This window comes from Cryptomeria japonica, chromosome 4, assembly GCF_030272615.1.
Source record: "Cryptomeria japonica chromosome 4, Sugi_1.0, whole genome shotgun sequence".
Classification (NCBI taxonomy): Eukaryota; Viridiplantae; Streptophyta; class Pinopsida; order Cupressales; family Cupressaceae; genus Cryptomeria; species Cryptomeria japonica.
This window is the reverse complement of record NC_081408.1, coordinates 125127301-125139869: the sequence shown is the minus strand read 5'-3', so window position 1 is coordinate 125139869 and position 12569 is coordinate 125127301. Positions and strand designations below refer to the sequence as shown.

At 36.7% G+C, this 12569-nt stretch overlaps 1 protein-coding gene across 4 annotated transcripts in view; it reads left to right on the top strand.

The window, feature by feature from the left end:
* LOC131074124 (uncharacterized) overlaps nucleotides 1-12569 on the top strand; it is a 106483-nt gene that overhangs the window by 32914 nt on the left and 61000 nt on the right. For all 4 annotated transcript variants that reach the window (XM_059219613.1, XM_058010683.2, XM_059219612.1 and 1 more), the window contains exons 8-9: nucleotides 11174-11299; nucleotides 11398-11487. In XM_059219613.1, the coding sequence (XP_059075596.1) occupies nucleotides 11174-11299; nucleotides 11398-11487 (216 nt within the window). The remainder of the gene's footprint in view (nucleotides 1-11173; nucleotides 11300-11397; nucleotides 11488-12569) is intronic.

Here is a 12569-nt window from a genome sequence, read left to right as displayed (position 1 = left end):
GTCTCCACCCAACATGGCGCCCACTTCCCTTCTTCCTAGGTAAAGTTCGAACTTTACCTTTGGTGACGGTTTTTGCAACATAAAAAATATAAAACATGAGATGTTTTATCCTTCCAAATTGCCACCAAATATTACACCATTGACTTAGGAGAATAACACATTGATATCAGATAATTATTTTTCCCTAAGTCATCCTCAATACATTTAATCAGTAAATACAAATATTTAAATATTAAACCTTAGAACAAGGAAATGATATTTAATAAAATCACTTATGACTCCCATATTGATCATCAACAAAACCAGGATGAAGCGGAGTAAAGAAGACCATAGAATTGCTGCAGGATCAGGACCCCGTCCACTACCAAAAATAGAAATGCTCCAAACTGCCACTTACTAAAAATAGTAAGTCATGAATTACTCCTCTGAAAAGCATGATCTTCGCACCCAGGGACAGAGCATGGAAAGCTCAGTAAGACAACATCATCCAAACAACCAAACCCTAACTTACTAAAAATAGCAAGTTCTCGCTTCACCAATGTTTGAACCCTAATTCTCCATTCCACATAGCCTATGGGTCTCCGGAATAGGCCAATGGACCACTGAAAGCACATCATTGAGAAGGGGACATTACAGTCTGCCCTCCCCAAAATTGCTTGTTCTCAAGCAACTGTAAGGCTGGATGTAGTAAAATCTCCTCATTTTCCCACGTAGCATCCTCTGCTGGCAAATTTTTCCACTTGATCAAGTATTCCTCATCCTCATCAAACTCTTCTGCATGATGGTTACAATTTTCATACATCATCATGTCATCCTGATATTTGACATCATTTAAGTCATTGATTTCTTCCATTTTAACTGCAAACACTTGACATCCTTTCTTTCGACTTCGCTTCAATTGCATGGTAGAAAGTTGTCACAATCTGATTTTTCGTCGGATTCCTTGCAAAAATACTTTATTGCCATAATCATCCTGACAAAACTAACTTGATAAAACAATTGACTTTTGCTCTATGCTCTCTTAACCACTTCATACCTAAAATGACATCATACGTGTCTAGTGGTGCTACAAACAGGTTAACTTCGGTAGTGAAGTTTGGAAAATCTATTCTTGCCCCAAACAAACATTGCTCTACTTGAGCTCTTGATTGGTTGGCATATTCTACTGTCCAAGAGTTAGTCATATAGCCAACTCTTCCAGGAAACTTACTAAGTAGTTTTGGTGAAATAAAATTCTCAGTGGCTCCTGTATCAATGAATATAGTAATAGGAATACCATATAAAGTACCTGGAATCTCCACTGGTGTGAACTGATATTCAGCTTGGCGGTTATTGATTGCTGCATGAATTCTCTCTTGGAACATTGCCTACTAAGGTGGTAGAGGGTTTCTCTGTTGTTGCCCTCCTTGTTGTTTGGTTGGGCACTGGTTGGCATAATGATGGCCACCACAATTAAAACAACCTCCTGGCGGTCCCTTCTTTTCTGATTTGTTGTTGTTTCCCCCGTTGTCTTTCCTGGATTTATCAAAGCCTTTTCTATCTCCTCGGTTGTTTTGCTGACCTCTTTTGTACCCTTTGCTGTTTTTATTGTTGAATCCATATTTATCTCCCTTCTTTATGAAGTTCCGAGAAGATTTGTACCCAATTGTTTTTTTTCTTGTTTCTATCTCTTATGGAATCATCTTTATAGAGTTTTTGCTCTCACCTAATAGCCTTTTCATAGGCTTCATCCATGGTTGTAGGAGCTAGGACATCTATTGATCCTCCTATACGGCTATTTAATCCCATGATGAACTTCTTGATCTTATATTTCTCATCTACTTGAAAGTGAGATACATACTTTAGGAGACGAGTGAATTTTTCCTAGTTAGCGTGAACAAAAAGTTGCCCTTGCTTTAAGTCTTGAAAGTCTTTCAGTTTTTGTTCAAAAAATAACTGTGGCAACCACCTTTGTCTAAATACCTCTACAAACTTACTGCAAGTTATGTTATATGATTTCAAACCAAGTTCGGCCTTTTTGTTCCCCCACCAACCGACAACTTTTTCAGTTAGTTGATAGGCTCCCCAAACAACCTTCATGTTCTCTGTGTAATCTCTGATTTTGAAGTATTTTTCCAATGCCCTTAAGCCAGGCTTCGGTGGCATCTCCTCCCTCAAACCCATCATATTGTGGAGGTTTAACTTTCTTCATATCATCTGATATGACCCCCATAAGCTGTTTATCCTTATAGTTCTGGGTATGGGTTTGTGTTTCTTGGAACCCACTCTGATGAGTGTGCTCCTGCTTAGTATGCTTGTCTCTGAATTGAGACTCATATTCAACACTTGGGGTTTTTGTGTGGTCACTTGCTGTCTGCTTCAAGACTTGGAGCCTATTTTGCGTGTTTTCAACCAACCGGATAAGTTTATCTAACTTATCCATTGATGTTTTTGGACCTTCGGATTCTCTCCCACCTTCTTGGTGATGAGAAATGTTATAGTTTCCTGTTAAACCTGATCTTTCAGAATATGAAGTTTTAGTTTTCTATCTAATTCCATCAATAAGAGCATGAAAGGAAAATATAAATTTTACCATCTAATTCTCCACATATATATATCATGTAAAATGTTATCTGAAACTGTTATCAAAGCAGTAAGAGAGTTTTGTTTTTCAATATATGCAATGGAAACTCTATCAAATAATTACTTTAAAAAATAGTTCGAGGTTTTAGTCTTTCATTAAGTACAAAGTAAGGCTCTCTCTAAGAGCTACTATCCAATTTTGTAATGGGCTCTTCCTGCCCCTCAAAATCGGAAAAGGGTACCAATCAGAAACTAGGTCTAGGTATCCGAACCTTCTTCAGTTCCTCAGACTCAAGATGGATGATATGTAATATCGCCACTTTGAAATAGAATTTAATAATAAATGATAATAATATCCCCACTTTGAAATAGAATTTAATAATAAATGATAATAATAAAATTAAAATATAAAATGATATAATTAATATGATTAATTAAAAATTAATTAAGTTAATGAAAAGTCAAAAGACATGAAAGGAAAAGTTGTGACTCCTCAACAATGATATATAAAAGGGAGAAGAAAACCTCATTTGGGGGGTGGGATAATTTGGAAATGAGAAGTGCAGATCTGCTTTAAATAATAAGTGCAGATCTGATTATGAAAGGTTGCGTCCCTTTCAAATGGTAGAAATAATGAAGAGTTGCACTCTTTCAAAGGGTGCTAATGGTGAAGGGTATGTCTCTTGCCAAAGGGCATACATGATGAAGAGGTGTGACGTCTCCCTCAAATTGAGAGATATAAAGGGAAGGAATCAAAAGCATTTAGTGACATCACCATTGATAAGATCAGATCAGAATTGTTATCAAGTTACAGGAAGTAACATTTGTGTTCTTTGTGGTATGCCTCCCAATCTGCAAGCGACATCTACAGTGCGAACTCCAACCGCAGGCTACAATCTGCGTACAGGTAAGAGGGGTTAAGAAGTCTTAAAGTATATATGTGTGTGGACGTGTGTGCCACACACGCACATATATATTAATGCATTTTTATGAATACATATATCTCTAATGATTACTTATATGAATGTAGCAATAAAGATAGGTATCTATGTAGAATATGTATGTATATTTAGGATCATTAGAAAGATTAAAGATTATGTAAATGAAGACGTAAATTATGGAATGGAAAACAGTAATGAATTATAAAATGTAATATTAATGTGATTATATGATGGAGGCTATAGGGAAGAAATCCCCTTAGCCTAATGGAGGGATTATGATAATCCCTGGTAGGCAGTATGTACTGAATATCTATATGCATATATGTATGGCTTGGTTGACAAAGTTCATCCAAGAAGAGATGGATCTGGCCGGTCCTCTCTGGTAGACTTGGATGATGAGATGCATCATCCAAGGCAAGGAATTGATCATATATGATGGTCTTCCTTGGTATGGCTTGGGTGTAAGAAATTACATCCAAGACAGGAATCAAATTAACCTTCGATTTCCTGATATGGCTTGGAACCAAGATGGGTTCAAAGAAGGCGAGCTCCACAACCGCCTAAGGACATGTCTCAATGCTGCACTTGTATCCTTTTTAAGAATTGAAATTAGTGTTAATTAATCAATTGAACTTTAATTGCAAATTAGATTAGTTATGTATATATTTTTGTTGTGTTCTAACAATCTGTTTTGCAGGACAATGATCTCTAACTTGTAGGGACATTACATGATAGCAGTGTTAAATTTCTTCTTCTCAGTTATGGTCTTAACCGTTTTAGGTGCTTTGTTGGCTAATATTTTGGTTCGTACCGCTGCTTTCTTGGCAGCAATCCAAGGTTGTCTTTCCTTGATAATCCTTTTCATGGCATCAACTAAGGTTTCGTTGTCAGACGACATCGAGTAGTATGAATAATCATACTTGCGATTTATTACCTTCCACAGCTGAAGGTAGACCGGATCACGCACTTGTTTGTGTTTTGTTGTGCGAAACATCCTGAATATTGCCAAAATATTTTTGTTACAGTTTTCTATCCTAAGTTTTTGCTTTTGTGGTGAGCCCTAGGTTTAGTGTCGAACCCGATGCTCTGATACCATGTGTAACAAGCTAAAATTAAATAAAGCATTTAAACATAAAGTAACATGCTGAAATGAATATAATTGTTAACATGAACATTGCAACATAACATATAAAGGAAGAGATTTTTTTTTTTTGAGATAAACAATATCTAAAAGTAATTACATTGCTCTAAACTAAACATAAATGTAAGACAAGAAATAACTAGCATTACATTAAATGAAAGAGAGAGGGTTTAGAGAGTACATTTCATCTGATGCTAACATTTTGAACTTCATAACTTTATCAAGATACCAGTGAGGAGGGAAAGTATCATCGGCGCGCTTTTCCACCCATCCACGGACTCACTAGTCCCTCGTGCCATATCCAACTGGATTGGCCCGACCCTTCGCAGGGATGTAACGGGAAGTGGAACTCAATGCCATCTGAGACTTGGTGTTATAGGACCTACACAGCTAGTTGGTCATACACTAAGGGTAACTCCCTGCTAGCATGACGCTCTTGACTAGAGGTGTATCTGGTACTAATGATCTGACGGTTGCATGAATTACGCAAAGCCACCTTGGCCAAGGTTTAACACTGCAAGCACAAATTAACACGCTGTCAATGATCACCACCTTTCTCGGCATGGATCTAAGGTCAAATGGGTTCGACTGAACTCATATAGGAACTATGACCGTATGTATGTTTAACCTTCATTTGTTAACAGCTCTAGTACTAAGTTGCTGCTTATTTCTTCTCATTCAAGATTGCAATGATTTGTGATGGTTCAATTAAATCCCTGGCATGGGAAAATAGTGGGCATAAGAGCCGCCAGCTGTACATCCAACTCATAAGTATGGAATATAAACCATGCTTGACATGTCTCTGCTGTCCAGGCATCTTGAGAGTAATCTCTCAATGGTGATGCTATCTGCATCGAAGTACAACAGTGCCCTTCTACCCACTACCTTCCTAGGCTAGGGTATTAGTTTATTTCATGGTCCAGAGATGTTAATCTCAATTAGATAGGTTGTCTGATGCTGCTGTCTTGATGTGTTTCAGACAGAGACAAATCTGAGAATGCTCATTTAAGAGGTAATTTCTTGTATTACAAATCTATATCCCAAGCACCCTTTCTAAACTGAGGTTTGTCTTTACGCATCATTAACAATTGCACGCACTTCTCCCAACCTTATATGACCCCTGTATATATATATATATATATACATACACAATTGCACGCACTTCTCCCAACCTTATATCACCCCTGTATATATATATGGGATGGTATTTATGAGAGATACATGAAGGTCTAACCTGCTGTTACATATCTCAGATTTTACCAGTTATGGAAAAATAAATATAGCATAAATGCACTAGTGCAAACATATATCAGGGCATAAATACTGCATATTAACAACTAGGGCACAAGTGGGATGTAACACAGGGGTTCCACTTTGGGTGGAAAGACATGCATGAGAGGTCTAGCTTGAGCTACTCTAGGGTGGTGATTAGCAGCCTTGGGCTGATCCTCTTCATCTCTATGCTCATTGTTTCCTCACTTGTCGACCCTCATCTGTGCAACTGCATCAACTAACTGTTAAATATGCTGATTGGTTTGCTCTTGACTTATAAGCAAGGTGTCGGAAAGAAGGGTTGTGCGATAATTAATAATGAAGTAGGAATGTATGTAAATATTCTATCATTTCTAATATATGCATAATTAATAATGAAGTAGGAATGTATATATTGATGTTAATAAATATTCCTTTAAAGTTTATAGCCAATTAGCCGCCCCATTATGGAGGGAAGAATGTACATACACAGAGTGCAAGTAGCACAAGAATCTATTCGAGTAGTAGTAACCCCGAGTGGGGCTGGGAGGCCAAATGGCAAGTGTCATTCCATGCTCTTGGGCTCGATGGTCCTATTGCAAGCCAATCCTGTCTAAGCTCATCCTGTAATTCAACCAATGTAAGATCATTCTCTGCAGGAGGTTCCACTCTAGGTGGAAAGACAAGGCATGAGAGGTCTAGCTTGAGCTGCTCTGGGGTGGTGATTAGCAGCCTTGGGTTGATCCTCTTCATCTCTATGCTCATTGTTTCCTCACTTGTCAACCTTCATCTGTGCAACTGTATCAACCAACTGTTCAATATGTTGATTGGTTTCCTGGTTACCTCTTTCACCTCTTTCACCCATGTTCTCTGAATGTGAAGATTGCTTAGAATGATTCTCTTAGTGTTGTTACTTTGGATCTAAATGCCACTGTTTCCAAAAATCTTCTTTCCTCTTCCTTAGTCTTTCTTGGTATCTTCTTTCTCTGTCACTGATGCTGATAGAAACTCATGAACCCACTGGATGGTAGGAAAAATTGTGTTCTGTTACCATTGTATGATGTCTTTGTTGTTCTTTTTTATATAAAAAAAACTATATATTTTTTCGTGTGATCTTTCAGACTTGATAGAAGGTGCAGAAAGGTTTTTTTGTTTTGTTTTTGTTTTTGATGAATCGGCTGAGTACAAGGATAAATAACAGCAAATACTAATTCTGGAAATAATATTAACAACATGCAATTTAAGAGCTGAAAATTCCAGATCTAAATGTTGATCAAAATATTGAATTTTTCAACAATGTAACATTAACCTAGTTCATAATAAACCCTTACAAATCTAAACCAAGCATATCTAGGAAAAGTGGCTGGCTGGGAACTACTTTTGTCATAAAATCAGATCTGCAATTTTTCAGATCTGGCTGCCACACCTTTAATTTTGAGAGCCAAATACCACCGCAGTGATAAAAGGCTGCCTGCAGTCCCTAACCATCCAATTTGGTCTGATAAAACCCTTCAAAACCTGTCTATTCAGCTTCCACAAATCTGCAACAGCCTTGTAAATGATTGAATAATTTACTGTGATATCCACCTATTGTATGTAGCATAATAGTCACAGATCTTCTAGACTGTATCTTTCAACAGTGTAGAAGATGTCATCAATGAGGATTTTCTTCCTCATTAACTAGAAGCTTACCTCCAAGAAGCTGCAGCCAAAGCTCCAAAAAGCAATTAACCTGAATGAATTGATTCTAATCTTTCATTGACCTCAAATAGTTGTGCCTTTTTGCCCTAACTCCCATGTTGCTTTTTGGAGGCAAAATACTATATTTTCTATTAATATTTCAAAATCCCTTATAACTCCCATTTGGACTCACCTCTAAGCTTTTTTTATTTAATTAATTCTTAAAACTCTTATAACTCCCTCTTGGGTGCCACCCTAAGTCCCTTTTATTTTAATTTATTAAGTCTCCTTATGACTCCCTAGGTGTATCCAGTTTTTAAAAACAACTTATGAATGTGGGACCCTTAATTGACTTACTTTAGAATAATTAAATTACATAAGTGAAATATTTTAATTTTCATTTAAGACCTTATTTTATTTAATTATAAAGTCCTGTACCACATAAAATATAAAATTACGCCCAAGTCAGGTAGAACCTCCTGAGCTCCTTATTCACTCCATTAGCCTACGGGAACTCAAATGACTAGGCTAATGGTTCACCCTATTGACTGGCTAGGAAGGGGACATTACATTCTCCAGAGTTAATCTTCTTGTTACAGTTGTGTGTGTGAGTGCAAGGTTGTTTTATTTCAATTTTCTGCATTTTTGAAGTTCTCGTTGTTTTTCTTTATTTGCACATATCATTAGGTTTGACATTCATTATAGGGGTTATTGGTGCATGTTGAGGCAGTTTTAAAGACTTCTTGTTTAATCCATATTGCTGATGGCTACTGAGAGTGTGACATAGCCACACCAGTTTATAGATCACTCCACCATAGTCATATGTTCTTATTCACCATGTGTCTTTTTCGATTGTTAAATTCTCCTTGTAGGGTGTCCTTTGGCTTAGATGCCATTACTGGGACATATTTCCATCAACTTCAACTATGATTTGCACTTGGCCTCATATATTGAGATAGAATACACCGAGAACTGGATGTGGTAGCTTTTCAAATTGAATATTTGTACATATGAGCATGTAACATGTCACTTGGAAAGTTGAAAATGGTTCTCCACCATAAAAACCCCAATGATTTATTACTTGAGCTCATCCCATTTGACATGTTTTGTAGGTGTTTTTCATCCTTCACCTTACACTTGGATTTTATGTCTACCCCTGTTTCTGGTGTCCCTCTCATACCTAGTAATATAATGTTATCTAGTCCATCCACGTCATGATTTTCTAAAGTTACTTATCTTCACTTGTAATATGTATAGATGTAAACCCTCTTGCTTCATCTATCCACAAACCGTATACTGAACCACATTTTTACATTTAATTCTCAGAATTGATGTTCTGCCATTTCTCTATCCCATAATCGAAGGCATTAATAAAAGCTGATCTATTTCTCAATTGTTTTTTCTTTACGAAGTCACAAAGAAGGCTGTACATCAGATAATCATTTGATGCACTGTAAGAAGCTACTCATGCCACTGCTAGTGTACAGTGTATGCAAAATATGTGTTACATCAGCTGAGAGTCTGTTGGATGATCCAAGATAGGGACAGTGTACTTGAAAATTTTGAACATTGCCAAAAAAAATACCCTCCTTTATTCTATGGTATCTGCCCTGCTGTCAATGTAAATATTGTTGTCCATACCTCCATCAGGTCATGAATATTAAATACACATTGTCATAAAACCTCAAAGACAAACAGAGATTCTAGTGGAATAGCATGGCTAGGCCTAGTAAAAAGATTAAAATACTAGACTGTCCTCCAACGCATTGATGGACAACATACAGCTGTATCCAGTGAACTCTGAGCTTATGGCTGGGAGGACCATACAGCATGCCTTTCACACAATTTTCTGTCACGCCCCTGCCATATAGGCCCACTTTGCAGCCTTAGAATCATTTAGCACAGCAAAGAAAATAAGAAAGAGGAGCAGTAGATTATGGGCAATGATTCTCCAATGGGTGCGTGTTTTAACAAGTACGAGTTTAAGCAAGCATCATCAGTGATTAGCATCAAGGGATGTTTCACCATAAACTCCAATTAGACTGCTTAAAGAATACAATTAATAAATAGTTATCTGATGCTAAGTAGGGTTGTCAATTTCCTCTAGGGGGCAGCAATGTTTGGGAAATGCTAATGAAAGGTAGAGAACTAAATCATCTGGAAGGATACATCCCTTCCAAGTGGAAGGGTATGATCCCCACCAATTGAAGATATAAAAAGGAGGAGATTTACTTTGAGAGGGGGCATTGAATGATCAAGACAAGGAGATAAGAAAATAAGAAGTCAGATCTGAGCTAAGAGCAGAATTAAATATACTATAGCAGGAAATAGATTAAAGATAAATTCTGCAATTTAAGTTAAATTATAGGCGTGTTTATATGTATTCATGTATTCATGCCATTGTAATATTTCCAGAAATTAATGATCTTTGTAAGTAATCTAAATGTTTCTCTTTATTATGTGTGATAGGGATTTGTTTAATAATTTATTTTGAATTTAGGAAAATGGATTGCAAATAGGAAGGATGGCCAGCCTTCCAAGTTCACGAGACCCAAAAAATGCCACCCCGAGATGAACGTTATGCTCATGGGCCAGGGGGTGTTGAGTGCCCCTAGTCTTGAGGTTCCATCAAATACACCACCTTGGGATGGGATGGAATGGATGATGAACCTTCCATGCCCATGGGCCAGGAGGTGGAATGGAAGACTGGCCTTCCGTGCTCTTGGGCTTGAACAAGGAGGACAAGCAACCTCCAAGGTGAACTGAGGGATGGAAAGGTGACCACCCTCGAGACTCCAATTTGCAAATGTTTCAACGAGTTCCTAATGAGGTTATTATGGGAAACCACATTGGAATGGATAATGCCTTAATTCGATTTTCAATATGAGAATGTTTATATGATTTCATGATGTATACTAATGTTTAGTCAAAAATAGATGTTATCTTGTTGATTTATATTGTGTGCAGGACCTAAACCAAGATTTATCTTGTTAAATGGCATTTCAATTGGTAAATTTAAACTATTAAATGTATTACATTTCTTATATTTTAGTTGGAAACAAGGTTTTAGGGCAAAATAGGAACATCCCAATAAGGGACATTACATTTTGGTTGCTGTGATTTGAATGGAAACAGATGTAGTTGATCCAAAAATCTTGATCATTAAACTTTGCATGTCTTTGTTAGTGGTCTTTCACTTGTTTGACTGTACGATGATAAAATGTAGGGATCTTATCAAGTTGGTTTAAGTTATCTTTGGTGATGTTTGATCCATTTTGTTTTTCTTGTGATGCACATGGATGCTTAGGTCATTTTTTCTTTAAATAATCAGAGCTTCCTTCTTTTAATTGTGTAGAATTCTTTGTAAGTTGCAAAGATCATATCTGAAGTTGATTCTTCCATTTGGAGCATTTCTGTCTTGTTTAATATCAGGATGCTGATTTTGTATTTTTACCTTACTCTAGGGAGAATGTGCTCTCTCTCTCTCTCTCTCACACACACACACACACACACACACACACACACACACATGCACGCAGGAAATGAAGAATTTTGTTTCTTTCCTCCCCTACTAGGAAATAATGCTCAATCTTTGCAGAAAGTTGTATCAATTCTGAAGAATCATTCAGAACCTGGAGGTTTGCATGAAAACACAATGCTCATAGTGATGGGAGACCATGGGCAGACCTTGAATGGAGATCATGGAGGAGGAACAAATGAAGAGGTTATATTTTGGCTTGCCACTAAACACTTTAATGCTTGTTTTGTCTTTTCAGAGAGATTGCTTATGAAAACTAATTGGGTGTAATTATTGTGCCACAGGTAGAAACATCAATTTTTGCAATGAGCATGTCCACTCATGCAGGATCAATTCTGTCAAATTTGGACACTTCAGATTGCAGGATAGCTTTTGTAAGTTTTTGTTATCCCTCAAAAGAAACATGCTCCTGAAAGCTGATATGCTTGCTTGGTGCCTATACTATATCATTGTACTCAATTGTAAATTCACTTCTTGTCAACAACTTATGATAAATCTTATGTTGATGGATGGCAAGAAGAAATAGCTAATTAGGTAATTTTCCATCTAGATAAGTAGCAGACACTGCCTGCAGTAATGAGAACTTATGTGCATATGGTAAACTGTATTGTCAGTTTATACAATTAAAATCAAATTAATTAATTGATGAACCCGGTAAACTGTAAGCCTTATTTCTTGTAATGAGCAGGGTCTGAGATGGTAAGTTTAACTATTACAGGAGTGATGTGTGTAATTGCCTACTATTATAGTTGTATTCCCTGTTTATGTAAGGAGTATCATGTTGATTTAAATAAAGTGATTGCTTCTGTACTGCCTGTACTCTGTTTTCTTTTGTACCAACTATTTCCTTAAAATTATAGCATAAATATTATGTTGCTGGTTTGGGGTACATGTATGGCAGGTCATTTATTTATTCGACATGGGCTAGGTAGGTCTGGATGTGACTACAAAAATTATATAAAACTAAAATATGAAAAATATAATTGGAGCCTTAATTTACAAAAAATATACAAAATTAAATGCAGAACACATCTGGTAATTGATAATTCAACAAAATGTTAAGGATAAATCAAAATTACTTATATTTGTTCAAAATAAAGCAATACTTATTTGTCAAAAATGCATTTGGACAGGTTAACTCAATACAAATCATCATATTGTTCATTGATCAAATGGTTTACATTGTTTACTGTACAAAAAATACATAAATACTGTGTTGCCAGGAGACACATCTCCAACCCCCTGGAATGCGTCTTAGAGACAGAGACACATCTCAAGTACTGGAGACCTTGCCTAAGACGTCTCTGGTCATAGGAGACTTTCAGCCACAGTCTTCCTAAGGCTCCCACCATCTCTCATGCAAAAGGTGCCATCTCCCACACAAATAAAACAAAAAAATCCTAAAACTTAAAAAGTTAAACGAATGGGAAGATAGAAATAAAGACGCAGAGGAAGG